Here is a 20928-nt window from a genome sequence, read left to right as displayed (position 1 = left end):
TTGGTTAAATCCTAGAACCCTCCCCCCTACACACAAAAATTAAATTTAGGAAAGACATATTTATTTATATGTTTTTCTTCCTTGCAACATGGCAACATGAGTCAAGATTTATACACTGGGCAGCAACAGAGAAGCACAGGTCTAACGTAACAAAATCCCTTCAAAGACAGGAAGCAGAGGTCCAGTATATGTTGGCCATCAGGTAGGAGACCAGGTTAGCAAATCAAAGCAAGAAAAGACAGACACAGAAAGTAGTCATAGCTTTGGTCAGTGTTAGAGGTGTGGTTCTGATGTTGACACTGATGAGGAGAAAGAATACAAAACCAAAGGACAGCCAAAGTCTCACTATTCATATAATTGAGGGCATAGGGAGAGTAGGATAAGCATCTCAAACAAGTAGCAAGTGCCTTAAGAGAGGGAAGAAATGAGTCTGGCCTGGGAGTTTTATACGTTATTAACAAAGAAGTTTTGATGAGAATTCACTCCAGTTACAAGGACATAGGTATGCGTGGTTTCGGGCTCCTGGCAATGCAAAGTAGAGCAGTGCCAGGCTTTTGATCACCTTATCTTGATGTGGGGCACAAAGGGAAGAAGGAGTGTTAAAGGTTAAATAGTGAATTTGAATTGAATATCTAAAAATGGAGTCACATAGAAAGACACGGTGGCACATACCTATGATACCAGCAGCTTGGGAGGCTGTGGCAGGAGGATCAGAAGTTCCAGGATAGCCCTCGGAACTTAGTGAGATACCCGTCTTAAAATAAAAATAATGAGCTGGGCATGGTGGTGCAAGTCCGTAATCCCAGTGGCTCGGGAGGCTGAGGCAAGAGAATCACAAGTTCAAAGCTAGCCCCAACAACTTAGCAAGGCCCTAAGCAACTCAGTGAGACCCTGTCTCTAAATACAAAAAAGGGCTGGGGATGTGCCTCAGTGGTTAAGTGCCCCCGAGTTCAATCCTCAGTACCAAAAAAAAAAAAAAAAAAAAAGTTATTTTCAGGGAAATGGATGAAACCTGAGAACATTATGTTAAGTGAAACAGGTCAAACTCAAAAGGTGTGATAGCTAGAGAGGAAAAAAGAAAAGATCAGTGGGATCTCATGGAAAGTGAAGGGAGATCAGTAGAATACAGAAAAGGGACTAGGGGAAGGAGGAAGGGAGAAAAAGGGGAAGTACTGGGGAATGATAGTGACCCAGTTATATGGTCATATTGTAGGCACGTATGAAACAAATCCCACCACTATGTATGACGACAAAGCACCATTAAAAAATTTGAAGCCAGGTGCAGAAGCACACACCTGTAATCCCAGTGACTTGGGAGGCTGGGGCAGAAGGATCATAAGTTGGACACCAGCCTTAATAACTTAGCAAGGACCTAAGCAATTTAGTGAGATCTTGTCTCAAAATAAAAAAATAAAAAGAGCTGGAATGTGGCTCAGTAGTAAAATACACATGGGTTCAATTCCCAGCACCAAAACAAAATATCCCCCAAAAGCTGGTTCTTTGGAAAAATCATCAAAATTGATAAGTCTTAATTAGCCTTAGTTAGACACACAAATTACTAACCTTGGTAACAAAAGTGGTACATTCCACCTAATTCCTTGGATATTAAGTGAACCACTAACAAATATTCTAAACAATTATATGTCCATAAACATAATAAAATGAATCAACTCCTGGATAGAAATAATCTACACAACTCACAGAAGTGATAAACAATATACATAAGAGCCTATACAGCCAGGCACAGTGGCACACACCAGTAATCCCAGTGATAAGGAGTCTGAGGCATTAGGATCTCAACTTCAAGGCCAGCCTTAGCGATTTAGCAAGACAATGTCTCAAAATAAAAATAAATAAATAAAAAGAGCTGCAAATGCAGCTCAGTTGTAGAATGTCCTGGGTTGCATCCCCAGTATAGCAAATTATAGAGTATATTACAGAAACTGAAAGAGTATAAAACATAATCATACAAAAAAGACCAGATCCACATGTTCTCACTGGTTTATTACACCTAACATGTAATCAAAATATGACACCAATCATCTACAAACTTTTCCAGGAAATAGAAGAGGTAGTAACACTACTTCATGCTCTGAGGCCCATACTGCCACAATATCAAAATTAGAGACATTACAATAAACAAAAACCACAGGAAAATATTTCTTTTTTTAAAAATATTTATTGTTTAGTTTTCGGCGGACACAACATTTTTATTTGTATGTGGTGCCTGAGGATCGAACCCAGCGCTGCGCGCATGCCAGGTGAGCGCGCTACCGCTTGAGCCACATCCCCAGCCCAAACCACAGGAAAATATTTCTAACAAACATAGAAAAGAGTAAATCCCATTAAGGCATAAACAGAAATATGTACCACAACCAACTGTGAATTTTAAGTATGGAAACCTAATAGAAGATTTATAAATAAATTCATGCAATCCATCACATTTACAAGCTAAATATCAAAACTCCTAAAATCACATTGACACACAGAAAACACCAGGCAAGAAAAGAAAGCTCTGAGATTGAAAATAAAACTGTCTTTTTTCATAGGTGAAATTGTCTATGTAGGAAAAAAAAAACAAAAAAATCAAAATCAAGCACCTCTGGAATTAATAAGGGATTGTAGCAAGTTTCCATGATAGTTGCTAAATATACAAATATACATTTTATTTCATATCAACTATATAACTGGATCAGAAATTTTTAAAAAAATCACAAAACTGTTTATATAGCACAAAGAAAGAAAAGAGGTGGGTAGAAGACCACCTAGAAAAACATATCAAAAAGATACAATCCCATAGTGATGCTCTTTAATACCAAAATATAAATAAATTAGAGCATTGCAAATGTTAGCAAACCTTTCAATAAACACAAAAAACATGAAAGGTCAGAAGATCATAAATTTATACAGACACAATTTCCTATTCAATTTCAATTTGTCCGTAATTTACAAAAAGGTTTCCCACTCTGTTAAAAAAAAAAAAGATATATTAGCACTAGAGGACAAAATAAACATTGTTGAAAACATCAGAAAATAAACCTGAAAGGGCTGGGGTTGTGGCTCAGTGGTAGAGAGCTTGCCTAGCATGTGAGGCCCTGGGTTCGATCCTCAGTACCTCATTTAAAAAAAATAATAATAGGGCTGGGGATGTGGCTCAAGCGGTAGCGCACTCGCCTGGCATGCGAGCGACCCGGGTTCGATCCTCAGCACCACATACAAACAAAGATGTTGTGTCCGCCGAGAACTAAAAAATAAATACTAAAAATTCTAAAAAAAAAAATATATATATATATATAATAATAATAATAAAATAAAGGTATTGTGTCCAACTACAACTAAAAAATAAATATTAATAAATAAATTAATTAAATAAACCTGAAATAACCAAGTTCCAGAAGCAGTGAGAACCAAGGGAACTATCATCACACCAGCAATAGATGAATGAAAAGATACAACAACAAAAGAGAAATCTCATAGTGCTGGGCATGGTGTCACAAGCCTGCAATTCCAGTAGCTTGGGAGGCTGAGACAGGAGGATGTCCCAAAGCCAGTCTCTAAACAAAATAAAAAAATAGGGATGGGGTGTGACCCAGTGGTCAAGTGTCCCTGAGTTAAATCCCTGGTAATCCCTTCCCCCTAAAAAAAAAAAATCTCATAATGATAAATAGATGGTAACCAATAAGGAAGGTTCAAAAAATACATCCTCTAGTCACCTAAGGATGCCATGCTACATGAGATCAGGGAAACACATTGGAAGTGATTACGGTCTGTTTATTCCCCTGCATAGTGATTCCATGTACCTTTATAAACTTAATTCCTATAAACAAGTAATTCATGTCAATAATTCTCTTTCTCACATCTCATTAAATCCATCCATTCAGGTCAAGAAAGTTGGCATCTTACATTCAATAAAATTCTTAAATGTGTAAATCAACTGCCTCCCCCCTTTTTTTTTAGTACTGGGGACTGAATCCACTGGTACACTACCACTCAGCTCCATTCTCAATCCTTTCTAGATTTTACTTTGAGACTGGCCTGAAACCATGCATGATTCTCTGGCTTCAACACCCTGAGTTGCAGGGATTGCAGGTATACACCAACATACCACTGCTATTTTGTAAAAACAGGATTCTACACAGGAAACAAAAGGGAAGCAGCTCAGGGCAGCAGTCTGCTTCACCCACAGTTCATAAGGGGATCTAAACTCAGAAGGCAAACACATTCTTAAGCCTACAGAATTCTTCACTGCGCAGATGAAGCCCAGGCATCCACTGTCAGACAGTGAGTGAGGGAAACATGAGCATTCAGGAAATTGAATCCTGGAACCTCCATATACCCTGCTTTTCACTTTTCCAAGTCATGGAAAGGCTCCCTCACACACAGGTTCAATTCTAGTGAGCATTCACTCAGTCATTTGAAGGTTCTGATCTGTGCACTTTTCTAACATCATTTCTGACACTAAATCTGTGTTTACAGAATGCTAACCAATTCAATACCAACTGGGCATCAAACAATTAAATTCTGATACCACCAAGACTTAATACGGTCCCTGCAAATTCAGGGCTCTGTCCCAGTATACTGACCCCAGTGCAGATGTGAACACAAAGCAAGTGTTTGCTTGTGTGGTCAATAGTCCCCATTTTGAAGCTAGAAGGGGAGTACCAAGTCAACTCCTGAGCACAAATTCAGGTACTGTCTAAAAGAGGATGAAGATAAGCAACCAGAGATACTCCTATTGTTCAGGAAATTCCAGGGTTTTAGGTTTTCTGTGCCACAATCAGGGACAAAGACCTGTTTTTAAAAATTCTTCTATACATCAAAATGAAATATGAAATTCTCCAGTAGGCAGAACCCAAAGTTTTCTTTCTCTGACTGGTCCTCACTGACACAAATTACACTCTGACAAGAACAACTATGTAGATGCAAAAACAGCTGAAGAGATTGAATTTCATGTAACTGCTGAAATCCTGGAAATCAGTCGTGATTAAAGAAATCCCCTGTATAATGCTTTGTACCCTGGGGAAGCAGCCTACTGCAAACAACACTATACTCCTTCCACTTACCTGATGTCCCTTTACCTTACCTGTGACAAAGCCAGACAGAGTTTCCAAATTCTCACTTTTTGCCTCAAAAATTGCCAGCTCAAGTGATTAATAGAAACAAAACCGTTAGGCAAACTTTCCTTGGTGGTTTCTCCTTCCTTCCTGACTCACCCTCAACCTGAGCCAGCACAAAATCTCTTTATTGTCACCCTAAGAACAGGAGAAACGTTGTGGCTTCTAGGAGCTTACGTTGCCATCTCCATCTTCCCCTCCAACCTAGTTTCTACTCCCATCTTCTTCTCCCAAGGAAAAAAGTCCCTTTTCTACTTATCCACTGAGATGCTCGGAACCTTACAGTTGGGGCTTCGCCCTACTGCAATGCTCCTTTCAAATGAAGTCAGGTCCTCCTTTAATCAGTGTTTCCTTTTTAAAAACAACGTCTGGAACCGTCTATAACAATGACACGGGGGAAACTCCCTTCCTAGCCAGTCCGCGGGACACCCTCACCACCGAGCTTAGTAACGTGGGGAGTCCCAGGAGACGTGGGGGTTCCCGCTTGGTCCCCCACCCCCGCCGTCACCTCACAGCCTGGGGAGACGGGCCTGCGCCCCGCAGAGGGCTCAGGACCAGGTAAAGGTGCTGCGCAGGGCCGAGCGGACGCAGGTCCCCGCCCCGCGGGACAGAAGGGACCAGCGGACCGAGGGCCGGGCGCGGTTCCAGGCACCTATGGAGCAGAGCGGGTTTCGCTGGGCCCCCGTCAGAGCCAGGCCCTGTGCCCACGTCTGGGACGCCTGGGCCCCGCACACTCACCATCTCCCTGCTTCTGGGTGTCCTGCTGTCCACCTCACGGCCGCCGAAGTCAAAGGAGGTCACAAGGCCAAACAGGAAGAGCAACCTCGGGAGCCCACAGAGTCTCAAAGATGGCGGAGCCAGAACGGAAGGTCCCGCGGTTCGGAGCGGACCCGCCTCCCGCCGGCGCTCCTGATTGGCCCGCTCTGCAACTCCGTCCTGCCCCCGAAGTTGACTGTCAGTCAAAGACCCGCCCCGAGCGCGCCGCCTGAACCGAGCCGCGATCCCGTCCCCTCTCTGCCTGGAACGTCTGTGAGTTCCAACCAGAGCTCTCCCCAGGCCACACTTCTCCCAGGCCGCGACCAGCAGCAGCCCCAAGACGGTGCACAGAAGCACAACTTGCTCCTGGCTTTCCACGGCGGCTCTGGCTGCTTCTTCAGTGGGCCCTTCTTGTTCCTCCTGGAAATAGGGCCACAGGTGTGCTCAGGGGATTCCAAACTCAGTGTCCCATGCAGACAACCCTGTTCTCAAGAAGGAGGGGTGCCTAGGACAGGCCTCACTGGAACAGAGACAGCTGACTTCATGGTCAAGGCCTTTTTACTCCTCCTTCTAACCTACCTATTTTCAGCCAAGAAAATAAAGGTGCCAATAAGAGATTAAATAGGTAAAGAAACTATAGAGTTCTGTGGCAGTTCTGTCCAGAGTCACAAAGAGAACATGAACTCAGGTTAAACATATCAAAGTTATTCAGGGATCAGAAAGAAGCTGTCAAATTCATAAACTTTCTCCAGGATAGTGCCTAAATGTGTCCTTCTCTAAGCCTGACCTTAAAAAGATTTTATTTACATAGAAATTACAGGTTGACTACAGTAACTCCATGCATGCCAAAATCAGAATGTTGTCCAGAAAACAGCTACAGAGAAAACAGACTTATAACCTCTAAATGTGTAATAATGGTTCACTTTATGCTTTGAATATAGGTCTTGCTGCTGTTACTATAAATTATTTTCAAAACAGACAAGTTTCTCTCTCTTCCTCTCTCTCCACATCCCTAATCTCAGGGGAAACAGGATTACCTTTCTTCCCTATCCTGGGCAGGGCCATCTGTCCTTAAGCACACATCAACCACAAAAACTAAGTAATTCAGGCTTCAGGGATGGTACCAGAAGATCTAAGAAATGACACTCCCATATTAACAAGTTAATTACACATCAACAGAGAATATCTAGAATGTAGCCATTACCTCTTTAAAAGCCCTCTATTCTCCCTGACAGTCAGAATCACAGCCTCTGGGACAGGAGCAAAGCAACATAGGGAGACCCTATCTCAAAATGGGGAAAAAAAGAAAAACTGAAAAACTAAAAAACTAGAGAGGTAGTTCATTGGTAAAGTGCCTGTGGGGGCAATCTCCTAAACCAAATTAATTAATTAAGAAAATAAAGATGCAATATATTAGAATGACAACAGGGAACACAGTGTTGCCAGAGACAAAAACAACTGCCAAAAATCACATTTCACATACTTTTACACCAGTAAATATCATTCAAAATATATCAACATATTATTTACATAAAAGTAAGTGGCTCCCAGGGCTGGGGTTGTGGCTCAAGGATAGAGCTGAGGCTCTGGGTTCGAGTCTCAGCACCATGTAAAAATAAATAAATAAAATAAAGGTATTGTTTCCAACTATAAATAAAAAAAATTTTTAAAAGTAAGTGATTCCAATATCAACACAAATTATAAAGAAATACTCTAGGAGCCAGGCATAGTGGTATACGTCTGTAATTCCAGTGACCTGGGAGGCTGAGGCACGAGGATTATGAGTTCAAAGAGGGCCTCAGGAACTTAGCAAGGCCCTAAGCAACCTAGGGAGACCCTATTGCTAAATAAAAATAAAAGGGGCTGGGGATGTGGGTCAGTGGTTAAGCACCCCTGGGTTCAATCCCTGGTACCAAAAATAAAATTAAATTAAAAAGCTTGCTACCAAGGAAAAACCTAAATAAACCCTGTAGCTTTAGATTTTCTTACTTGACATAATTTGAAAGGTTGCATAGTGGGGTACTACATTATTTGTCTCCACTAGCTTTGTTGTAGATCACATCTGTCACGTAGGTTATGATGTCAATGATTGCTCAGGTTACTATTCAGGGATTGAGACTGCTTTTGCTGAAAATACTTCCTCTTCACTTCGGCTGAAAGCAATGAAAAGGCTTGAAACCTCTCTGTATGTTCTGTATGTCCTTTGCTGTCTTAATCTTTGGGTCAGATTCCTACTAGAAAGAAAAGGGAACCCTGTAATAGACTGTTGCTATCAATGGTCCCATCTTGCTTGATTCCAGTTCCCTTTCTCATTGGCCAGCTATGGGGCCTTCATCTGCATTCTGGTGATCTTGTTTATTTTTCAGAGCTGACTCCAGAAACTGGTTGTTGATCACAAAATTAACCCCAAATCAGACTGCCTGGCTCAAGTTCCTGAGATAGTGCTGATTTAGGCACATATTCCCCGATCTTCATATAAACATTCTCCATCTCCCCAAAGACCTTGAAAGAACAAATTGAGGCATTAGTCATCCTCCTTTCCCAGTTGGTAGCATCCTCAATAAAGTCTTTCATTCTCAACACTTGACTCTCACTGATCAGTTTTTCCAAGGGATGAGCTTCTGCACCTAATTTCAGAAATAAGCTCCCAAACATTTACTCTCCAGTTCCTTGTGCACACAATAACTATGGAGGATTCTAAAGGACTTTTGTTTGCTTTGGCTAAACTATTGCTATGTACTATGTGAGGAATCAAAGCAGAAATATAAAAAAGTTATTTAGGCATCAATTTATTTATGTGGGAATTGAACCCAGGGGCTCTCAACCACTGAGCCACATCCCCAGACCAATTTTTAGATTTTATTTAGAGACAGGGTCTCATTGAGTTGCTTACGGCCTTGTTAAGGTGCTGAGGCTGACTTTGAACCCACGATCCTCCTGTCTCAGCCTCCCAAACAGCTGAGATTCCAGGCATGTGCCACCAAGCCCAACAAGACCTCTTAAATATGCGAAACCACAAATGTCAAGTTAACTTTATAAAGATATACGAAAAAGGACTAGGGTTATAGCTCAGTGGTAGATCATTTGCCTTGCATGCGTCAGCACCACATAAAATAAAGAAAGATATTATGTCCATCTACAATTTTAAAAATATTAAAAAAAAAAGATACAGGAAAAACAAAATTTAGGATTTGTGATCAACAAAGACTATCCTGGATAAATTAACAGGCAGATGGAAAGTTGGGAAAAGGTGTCTGCATTGTCCAAAAGTGACAAGGGAAGAATACTGAAAATCAAGATGTCAGGTCCGTGGCGGTGACTTAGGACAAAGCAGCCCTCAGGAAAGAAACACCTATCCAGTGCCAACAGAAATGCCTATCAATCAGAGGGATCTCCTGACTAATGCCTGTCAATCATCAGGACCCCCTGGCCAATCCTGGAGTTCAGCCAGCTCCCGGGACCAACTTCAGTGGGACAAGGGACTCTAAAAGTACCTTTCCTGTCCCAAGCCCTTCCCTTCCTGCCTAAGCTCCATAAAACCCCAGTCCGGGTTGAGCTCCCAGGCAGTTTCTCCTCAGACCCTTCACTCTGTCCGTCTGATCAAGTTCCACCAGGGAGTGATATCTCAATGAAGCCTCCTTTGGCAGCCTTTTAAAATCTGCCTCCTTTGGTTGCTGCCTGCCTCGCCTGATCTTACACAAGAAATCAGTTATATCAAGACATAGGAACCTCAATATAAAAAAATGAGCACAGAATATGAGCAGATAATGATCTACATACTGTGGGGTCAGGCCCCAAATTCCTCAATAGGACACCCATAGCGCAAGAGTTAACAACCAGAATCAACAAATGGGACTTACTCAAACTAAAAAGTTTTCTCTCAACAAAAGAAACAATAAGAGAGATAAACAGGGAGCCTACATCCTGGGAACAAATCTTTACCCCACACACTTCAGATAGAGCCCTAATATCCAGAGTATACAAAGAACTCAAAAAATTAGATAATAAGATAACAAATAACCCAATCAACAAATGGGCCAAGGACCTGAACAGACACTTCTCAGAGGAGGACATACAATCAATCAACAAGTACATGAAAAAATGCTCAACATCGCTAGCAGTCAGAGAAATGCAAATCAAAACCACCCTAAGATACCATCTCACTCCAGTAAGATTGGCAGCCATTAAGAAGTCCAACAACAACAAGTGCTGGCGAGGATGCGGGGAAATGGGTACACTTGTTCATTGTTGGTGGGACTGCAAAATGGTGCAGCCAATTTGGAAAGCAGTATGGAGATTTCTTGGAAAGCTGGGAATGGAACCACCATTTGACCCAGCTATTCCCCTTCTTGGTCTATTCCCTAAAGACCTAACAAGAGCATGCTACAGGGACACTGCTATATCAATGTTCATAGCAGCACAATTCACGATAGCAAGATTGTGGAACCAACCTAGAAGCCCTTCAATAGATGAATGGATTAAAAAATGTGGCATTTATACACAATGGAGTATTACTCTGCAATAAGAAATGACAAAATCATAGAATTTGGAGGGAAATGGATGGCATTAGAGCAGATTATGCTAAGTGAAGCTAGCCAATCCTTAAAAAACAAATGTCAAATGTCTTCTTTGATATAAGGGGAGTAACCAAGGACAGGGTAGAGACGAAGAGCTGGAGAAGAAGAATAACATTAAACAGGGATGATAGGCGGGAGGGAAAGTGAGAGTTAAGGGAAATTGCATGGAATTGGAAGGTGAGCCTCAGGGTTATACACAATTACATATAAGAGGAAAGGAGGAGTAGGAGAAAAATTATATAAGTGGAAGAAACGATTTATAGTAGAGGGGATGGGGAGAGAGAAGGGGAGGGGAGGGGAGGGGAGGGGTGAGGGGACAGTGGAGAATGGGATAGACAGCAGAATACATCAGTCACTAGAAAGGCAATTTGTAAATCAATGGAAATGTAACTGATGTGACACAGCAATCTGTATAGGGGTAAAAATGGGAGTTCATAACCCACTTGAATCAATCTGTGAAATAGGGTATATTAAGAACTATGTAATGTTTTGAACAACCAACAATAAAATAAAAAAAAAAAAGAATATGAGCAGATAATTGACAGAAGGGTTACCTGAGCAAAAGGAAGGATAGACAAAAGGAAGAAAAGGAGGGAGGGAGGCAGGAAAGAATGTAGGAAGGAAATAAAAAATGGCCATTGCATTTCACTGTTTATCAATGAATTTCTCCAAATTAGAAAACACCCAGTGATGGTTTGCCACAACACACGACTAAACCAGTCAGGGTCACTCCAGGTGAACAGGGCTGGCATGAAATAATCAGAGACAGAGAAATACCTTTTCCTTTAGTTTCTGTGACAGCTCCTCTGACCCAGCTCCCACAAAGGAGGCAAGGCAGGCAAGAAAGAGAGGACACGCCTCGAACCTGGGTTTTATTGGCAGGAGGATGTTCCATGGAATACTGTACCCCCCAAAAGTACAAAGGGGTAGGATTACAAAGGAACAAGTGAGTGTAACTCAACCCCAGTGGGTGACACCTACTCCTGGAGCCATGCCTTGTTATCTGAGCTGGGGTAAGTAATGACCAAGTTAGTGTGACCTGGCATGACCTTGCAGCCTTGCCCTCCTGAACACAATAATTGTTCCTGCCTCAGAGAATCGGGACTTAAAGGTGCATTCATTCAGGGCAACTCCAGATAAGGGTTGGGATAGGAGGAATAAGGAATTCTTGCACACTGCCAGTGGGAGGGTAGAGTGGTGGAAATTAAGAACAGAAATGCACATGTGCACTATATACCAGGAAATGTGCTTCTGGGCCTCTATGATGCCTTCTCACACCTGTTTGTAAGGCAGCATGGGAGTCGATGTTCCCAGAAGCATTTCTTTCAGTGAGAGAACTGTTACTGGGTAGAAGGCAGGAAAGACCCTGGTGATGCAGAAAAACAGACCACCCATAAGCCAACAGGGTAAGGGCCTCAGAGACTGGAAAGAGGGAATGAGGCCATTCCAGCCTAGAAGGAGACATGGGGCCTGGGAATGTTCTGTCACTGCCCCTAACAGCTTCAGCCACACAGCTCCTTAGTTATGCCTAACCCTACCCCTAGCAATGGCTAACCACTTAATCTTCTCTAAAATCCTTCCTCTTTTGCCAACAAACCCTCACCCCCACCCTTATGTTAATAAAGGCTTAAAAATTACTTTTCCTAGATTTGTTGAAATACTGAGCTGATTGGCCCCTTTCTGAATCCTATTCTCTACCAATCAAATAAAGGGATAGATCAAACCCATGAAACACCCTAGACAACAGAAACCCTTGGCATCCCTCTCTTGGGACCCCTTCCTCTTCAGGACCTCTGCTTCTATTATTCAAATAAATCTTGTTTTTTGCTCTCACCCTGTTCTCTGTGTATTTTATTCTTCACATTCACATGTTACTCTGGCAGGAACTAGGTAAAGACACACAATATACGTTATCTGGTAAACAATACTGACCGAATACATCAAAAAACAGAAAAAATTCTCTAACATTATTCCATTTGGACACATTATAAATATGTGTACATTAACTCTGAGGCAGAAGGATCTCAAGTTCTCACAAATTTGAGACCAGCCTCCGGAACTTGGCAGGACCTTTGTCTGGTTAAAAAAAAAAAAAAGGAAAAAGAAAAGCAAAGATGACGACTCAAAACTGCCTGACCTTGCACTGGGAATTTGGCTCAGTGGCAAAGTGTCTACCTAGCACGTGTGAGGCTGTGGGTTGGTTCCCCAGCACCCTCCCCACACAAACACACATAACCTGTCCCAGCATCCATCCACTACCCAGTTCCACAACCACATCCACATTTTAGGTTATTTGTTCCAGCAAAATCCATTTCTTTCTTCCATTCAATTTTTGTTTTGGTCAGCTTCATGCGAGATTGGGGAATTCCTAAAGAACCAGAAATTTATTTTCTCACACTTTCAGAGGCTGGGAAGTCTGATATCATGACACCAGCACCTGGACATGTCCTTCCTGCTGCATTCTCATGCGGCAGATGGCAAAGGGGCAAGATGAAACAACTCACTTCCATGAACCCTTAGAGAGGCATCAATCCATTCATGAGGGCACATCCCCCATCATCCAAAATCCTCTCCAAAGGCCCTGCCTCCCAATACTGTTGCATTGGGGACTAAGTTTCCCGCATAGGACTTTGGGGAAAACACTGAGACCACAGCATAAGACTACACGTCCATTTTAAGTTTGAATCTGAGCTCTGACTTTTATTTCCAAGAAGTTACAGTTCTAAGATTTTTCACTTACAAACACAGGAAAACCAATTAAACAGCCACACACTCCCAGATCAAGGACACCACTATTTACTGACCATTCAGTCTACTCTGGGAGCTACTCATAAACACTCTGGCGTGCAACTCAGAAAACAGTCTCTTGAGATTGGCACTGTGCTGATCACCATGTCATTAAAGACTCTGACTAACAAGCTGACAGAAGTTCCTTCCCTTAGGACCAGGTCACACCCTCATAAACCCATCATCATGTTAAAAATGCATTTAATACATCTCATCTACTGGACAGCACAGCTTAGCTCTACATACCTTGAACATGCTCAGAGCACTTCCATTAGCCTCACCTGGGGAAAATGCTTAAACAAGGCCTGATTTCTACAGAAGTGTTGAAAATGTCATGTAATTTACTGAATATAGTACAACAAAGACTCATCAGTTCTTTACCATTTCCTGATCACAATGCTGACTGGGAAGAATGTCATACTGCATGATCAATTCAGGAAAATACCCAAATTCAACATTCTGGTATTCCACCCTGCCCAGGGTTGGCTGTGTGACTATCTCTATAATTAAAAGGGGCCTGAGGCTTCTACAGGTCTCTTCCCAAGAAGCCCACCATGGGCTCATCCTGGGAATCTCCAGTAGCCATTCAGGAGGTATGTGCCAGGGCATGGGGATGGGGCCAAGAACAAAAGAAGTGTCCAGGTACCAGGGAGTGGACATTCCAGAGGGGAAGCTGGTGAGCCAGGGACACAAAAAGTACTAATAAGCAAGTCACATAATAGAACTTTAGAGAGGAATAGATGGTGTCATGAGTAATGGAGTCTAGTGGGTAGAGTTAGGAAAGTGCATTACAGAGGGATTCAGGGTGAGAACCCTCAAGTATTTAGAGCTAAAGAATATGAGAATCTAGCTGGGTGCAGTGATGCATGCTTGTAATCCCAGCAGCTCGGGAGGCTGAAGTAGGAGGATTGTGAGTTCAAAGCCAGCCTCAGCAACAGCAAGGCACTAAGCAATTCCGTGAGACCCTGTCTCTAAATTCTCTAATAAAATACAAAACTGAGCTGTGGAGGTGGTTCAGTGGTCGAGTGCCCCCAAGTTCAACCTCTGGTACAAAAAAAAAAAAAAAAAGATGAGCCACTGATGAACACAATACTCACAACTTTTAGAAAGTTTGCTTCAAGGAGGATATTTTCTACAGCATTTTACACAAATTACTTTGTATTAGGCTCTTCATGTGACTTGACATTCATAGGATTTCTTAACATTCATAGGATTTCACAGCGTGAGGAATTTTCATAGGATATTCAAACTATTTGTCACAACTGACAACTTTCTCATATTTTTCACATTCACAGGGCTTTGATCCAGTGTGCATCCTTACATGTAGGCCAACTGAAAACTTCCACACATCTTCTATTGAAGCAGTGTCTCTACATTATGTTCTTCTATATCAGTGAACTGAACCAAGATGATGAGAGCTGTGGCATTGAGTCCTCTCCACTCTGCATGCTCATGTGTGCTACAATAGTTGTATGGTAATGAAGCCTTCCCACATGCTACAAATAGGGGTTCTCTCTAGTGTGAATCTTTTCATGTTTTTCTAAATTATTGGAGCCCTTGTAGGCTTTCCCACAGTGCTTACATAGTTTTTCCCTCCAGAGTGCATCTCTTCATGTCTTTGCATTTTACTGAACTCTCTGAAGGCTTTCCCACATTGCTTATGTACATGAGGTTTCTTTCCACTGTGATTTCTTTCATGTATTCGAAGAGTACTGGCTCAAGTGAAGGCTTTCCCACAGTGCTTACATATGTAAGGTTTTTCTCCAGTGTGGATTCGTTCATGTATTTGAAGGAAACTGGAACATCTGAAAGCATGCCCACATTGCTCACACACACGTTTCTTTCTAGTGTGAGTTTGTGCATGTCTTCGACAATAAACAGGAAGACTGAAGGTTTTCCCACACTGCTTACATTCGTAAGGTTTCTCTCCAGTATGAGACCTTTCATGATCTCGAAGGTAACTGGGCCACTTAAAGACTTTATCACATTTTTTTACATTCATAGGATTTCTCTCTATACTCCTGATACTTAAGTCGTCTGCATGTAGAGTCAGATGTGATGTGCCTCTTAAGGGATGAATGACCAAAGGCCACTTCACACACACAGCTTTCATGAGTCTTTACTCCAAGAAGTGTTTTCTTGTTCAGAATATGATCTGGAGTCTGGCTGAACATTTTTTCACACTGTCTACTTTTTTTCTATTCATTGAGTCTCTCTACCACTTGACTTCTGTAACAAAAAAGCAGCACAATATAAAGGATTTGCTTATTGGTGATTTTACATTTATTAATATATATTAGCTTTCATGTTAACACCATCAAGAAGTGTGTAGGCTTTATACCTATATGAACCAGGGGAACTTGAATGGACTGACTGCTTGGCAAGATGGTTCAACAACAGATATTGTCAAAGCAGTGATATTCACTGGGTTTCTTGATTGGGATTTTTGGGAGGATTTTTTCTTTTCTTTTTGAATTGTATTTTTGGAACTGGGATCCAATGCATGACTTTGCACATGTGAGGCAAGTGCTTTACTGCTGAGCTATATCCCAGCCCTCACTGGGGTTTCTTGATACTATTTCCAACTTAACTATTTTGCAAACACTGACCATCTAAGTCACATTTAAGTACAGGTTAGGTATTCCTCATCTGAAATGCATGGGCCCAGAAGTGCACTGAATTTCAGATTTTGAAATATTTGAACAGGGGCTGGGGATGTGGCTCAAGCGGTAGCGCGCTTGCCTGGCATGCGTGCGGCCCGGGTTCGATCCTCAGCACCACATACAAACAAAGATGTTGTGTCCGCCGATAACTAAAAAATAAAATATTAAAATTCTCTATCTCTCTTTCTATCTCTCTCGCTCTCTCTTAAAAAGAAAAAAAAAAGAAATATTTGAACATACATATGAAATATTTTGGAGATGGAACCCAAGAGAAAAGGTCAAATTCATTTAGTTATTATAATATACCATATGCTCAAAGCCTGAAAGTAATTCCATACAACATTTTAAATAATGTTGTGCATGAAATAAGGTTTCTGTACATCAAATCATGAGAAAATGTCACTTGTAGCATCATTCTGGTGCTCAAGTAGTTTAGGATATTGCAGCATCTAAATTTTGAATTTTTGGAGTAAGGATGCTCAATCTGGATTTAGTTCTGGAGAAAATATTCTGAAAGAAAATAATTTTGAAACTGGGCTTATTTGTTTTGTTTGCAATGTTTTAATGTTAATGTTTCCAACTCACTCCAAATTTCTTGAGGAATGCTGCTTTCTCTTGTGAGTTCAAATCATTAATATATATATTAGCTTAAAAATTGATTTCTCCACGGATTTTTGTACTCATCTTCAATGTTCTGATACCCCCATTTTTGTCCTAAAATGTAGACCCAGAAAAATCATTATGAATTATTATCACAGAAAATTTCTAAGAACGTAGGTTCACATTATATTGAGATCATGTTGAATTTTTCACCAAAGCATTCCCTTTTCATATGCCAAATCTTTAAACAGCATTGATGAATACTTGTTCCCTAACTGACTAGGTGAATGAATGATTTCACCATTACCTACAGAGGCCAGGTTCCTGAAGATTTCCTGCATCACAGCTCTGTAGAGCTTCTTCTGGGAATGAGTTAGCAATGACCACTCTTCCCGGGTAAAGTTCACAGCCACATCCTCAGAGGTCACTGACCCCTAAAAGAATCCCAAATATGTTTTCAGGAGGAAGGGTGAGTCTGACAGCTCCTGGGGTCCTGTACTCAATTCATAACAAGGTCACATAAAGCTGCAAACTACAAACATTTATTGCATGACTTGGTTGTTACATTCTTTCTCTGCCCATACCCATGTTCTCTCACATAGCTTTTCTGATGCTAGATTTGAATGCTTCTATACAGAAATAGCAGAACGAGAACATTTGTCACATTGGGGAGTTCAAATATACTGCTGGGGCATCCCTAATATCTTCTTGTACCATGGACCTATAGCATCTATCCACATAGTGTAGGCAACAGACTTAATATCAGTGGTCTTGAGACTTCATCCTTAGAAATACTTAGTCACTCATTCTGCCTCCTTTACTGGTAGCTGGGAACTGGAATTGGGATGGACTTCATCTATCTAACCAACAGGAAAAGCTTGATTTGCCTAACTGGTTTATGCAAATGGTATGGGAAGTTGCTTCACTCCTGTTTCCCCTCTAAAAGTTTGCACTTTTCTTACCTGCTTAATAGAAAGGGCATACCTGATCAGTCCTGAAAATCTTGTTTAGGTAATGAATCCCTCTCTCTTTCTTTTTGCAGCACTGGAGACTGAACCCAGGACCTCGCACATGTTAGGTAAGTACATTACTACTGAGGTACATCCCCACCCTTTCAATAAAGTTTTATCTTAAATTGCCCAGGCTGACCTCGAACTTGAGATCCTCCTGAATCATCCTCCCCAGTAGCTGGGAGTATGGGTGTATACCACCATGCCTGGAATGAATGCTAGATCTCTAATGAGCTTCCCTAATGGACAGTGGTTGACAACTTTTAGTAGTTGACAACTTTTCACCTGGAGAATGCAGCACATCCTCTATGGTTACATTAAGGGATGTCTGGAAGCATGAACCTAGTATCCTTTACATCTAATTTAATTAAATATTTGATAAGACTCATGAAGGATAAATACTCAGTAGCAGAACTGGGTAACTATCAGTGGGAACAATTTACTGTATACTTCAAAATAGGTAGGAGGAGTTTGCATGATCCCAGCATGAAGAAATGGTAACCATTTGAGATGATAGATGTGACAATTACCCTGATCTGCTCATCACACACTGAACACAAGTACTGAAATATCAGATGGTGCTCCATAATATACATAATTATTATGGGTTAATTAAAAATTAAAAACACTTATCAAATAGCCTTATATTTTATTGGGGGATATCAAAGGAAAATGAAATAAGGTGAAAGAGGCATAGGTTTTTAAGAACTCAATGTCTCCTCTCACATATGTCTATAAAATCCCCTAAATTCCCCCAAAATAGATCTTTTAGAAGTCAACAAAACTATTTTACCAAATCTAGTAGGAATAATAAATTCTAACAGAACTGAAAATCTTCCAAATGGGAAAGAGCTTGCCTAAAATACATGAAGTGTTTTGAAACTATAATATTTAGAACATCATGCCACTAATGGATAGAGATAAACCAGTAGACTACGTATAGGAAAATAATGTTCACATACATGAACAGTAGATTAATAATAGCACAGGTATGAAATAGAAAAGTGGCAGAAATCAAAAGCACTTTAATTCATGGGAAGGGGTAAATTGGTATCTAACTGGAAACTGCATTACCTCCCAATCCATTCCATGCACAATAATCAATTCATTATACATTCAAATGGGAAAAGTAAAACTCAGAGGCTTCAAGATGTCAAAAATCTTTTGAAGGCAGATGTAGGGCACAGGCCTGTAATTCCAGCTGCTCAGGAGGCTCAGACAAGAGGATCCCAGTTTGAGGTCACTGTGGGCAACATAGTGAGATCCTATCTCAACATAACAAAGTGGGACAAGGGCAAGAGGGGCTGGGAATGTTGCTCAATGCAAGAGCTCGGCCTAGCGTGCCTAAGGCCCTGGGCTCAATTCTAGTCCTCAATAAAAATTTGTTAAATTTTTCTGGATGAAAGAAGAGATTCTTCAATACTTTAAATACAGGGAAGTAAACAAGAAAGCAGAAGTAAAATAACCTGAACACATGCAAAATGAAAGGATTACTCTGCCAAGTTAAAACAAACGAACACATGATTTAAAGACTGGGAAGCCAGGCAGGGTGGTGCCTGAAATCCCAGCAGCTTGGAAGGCTGAAACAGGAGGATCCCAAATTAAAAGCCAGCCTCAGCAACTTGGCAAGGCCCTGTCTCTAAATAAAATATTAAAAAAGAGCTGGGATGTGGCTCAGTGGTTAAGCGCCCCTAGGTTCAATCCCGGACATAAAAACCAACCAACCAACCTGGGAAAATGATCATAATGTATTTAATGGTACATAAAAATACCATACATGGAAAAAGATCCATGTCTTTGACAATGAAGGAGTAGTCAATAAATCAACGGTCAAGTAGGTCCCATTCCATAATCATAAGCACAAAATTTAGCCAATAAGATAGTGCCAAGTGTCAATGTCCACAGCAAGTCATTATGATGAATGAAGATCACTGGACACACTCCACTGGTATTTCCTATTGTTTGAATTTGATCACAATCTAAATAATATATTCTGGAAATCAAAGGATTGCATTTTAAGCATCCTTTCCACACACCAAAAAATGGTAGATACGTTAGCTCAACTTAGGCACTCCACAATGGATACATATTTCAAAGCATGATGTTTTAAATTATAAGAATTCAATTTTATGTATCAATGAAAAGTATATGGATATTGTTTAAACAAAATAAAAATAAAGACAAAGACATTAAATATGTTATGCAGAGAGATAGGTTTCTAGCATTAACTGAAAAAACAGCTGGGGCTAGAGTTGTGGCTCAGTGGTAGAGTACTTACCTAGCATGTGTGAGGCACTAGGTTCAATTCTCAGCAACACATATAAATAAATAAAGGTCCATTGACAACTAAAAAAATATTTTAAAAAACCAGCTGGAGTGCTTATATTAATTCAGACTAATCAGGCAGTAACTGTTCAAGGAAAATTATAAGGAATACAGGGATCAAATAATGATAAAGCAGTAGGTTCTCCCAAAAGACATAATAATCCTTAATATGTATGCTCCTAAGTAAACAGTCACGTTATGTGAACCCAAACTTAAAACAAAGAAAATATAGATCTATAATTATATTTGAAGACTTCTACAGACATATTAGTAATTGACAGATAAAGCAAAAATAGTCATAACAGAATTAAACTCAAAAGTATCCATTAGGGCTGGGTTTGTAGCTCAGTGGTAGAGTGCTTGTCTGGCATGTGTAAGGAACTGGGTTCCATTCTCAGCACTGCATATAAGTTAATTAATTAATAAAGGTCCAACAAAAACTAAAAACAAAATAATAATAATTAAGTATCATCCATTAACTGAAGCCATTTGATATTTCAGAATACTCCACCTAACAACTACAGAGTGTACACTATTCTCAAGATTACATGGAATACTCACCAATATAGACCATGTTCTGAGCTATAAAACACATCACAACAAATCTAAGGGAACAGAAATCATATAAAGTATGCTCTCAGAGCATATTGGAACTGAAGTGGAAATCAACAGCAGAAATATAGTTGGAGAAACTTCAAATTACTACAGACTGAACCATAGATTTCTTTAAAAAATGTTTTTAGTTGCAGATGAACACAATATCTTTATTTTATCTATTTTTTAAATATTTGTTTTAGTTTAGGTGGACACAATAACCTTTATTTGTACTAAGCAACTCAGCAAGACGCTGTCTCTAAATAAAATTCAAAAATAGGGCTGGGGTTGTGGCTCAGCGGTAGAGTGCTTGCCTAGCGCATGCAAGGCACTGGGTTCGATCCTCAGTACCATATAAAAATAAAGGTATTGTGTCAACTAAAAAAATATTTAAAAAAAAAGAAAAGAAAAAAGAAATCAACGAAACCAAAACCTATTTCTTTTCTTTTTCTTGTTTGGTACCAGGAATTGATCCTTGCCAATATCTTGGCTGGGCACAGAA

General features: G+C 40.6%; 1 protein-coding gene across 1 annotated transcript in view; it reads right to left on the bottom strand.

The window, feature by feature from the left end:
• LOC308643302 (uncharacterized protein) overlaps positions 1-15181 on the bottom strand; it is a gene marked incomplete at its 5' end in the record, with an annotated part of 83284 nt that extends 68103 nt beyond the window's left edge. The window contains 2 exons of the mRNA XM_081283203.1: positions 5853-6290; positions 14981-15181. Coding sequence (XP_081139329.1) covers positions 5853-6290; positions 14981-15181 — 639 coding nt within the window. The remainder of the gene's footprint in view (positions 1-5852; positions 6291-14980) is intronic.
• Between the last annotated feature and the right edge of the window lie 5747 nt (positions 15182-20928).

The sequence above is a fragment of the Spermophilus citellus genome, assembly GCF_964194105.1.
Source record: "Spermophilus citellus genome assembly, chromosome: 3".
Classification (NCBI taxonomy): domain Eukaryota; kingdom Metazoa; phylum Chordata; class Mammalia; order Rodentia; family Sciuridae; genus Spermophilus; species Spermophilus citellus.
The sequence above is the reverse complement of the archived record's forward strand: the minus strand, read 5'-3'. Positions and strand labels throughout refer to the sequence as shown.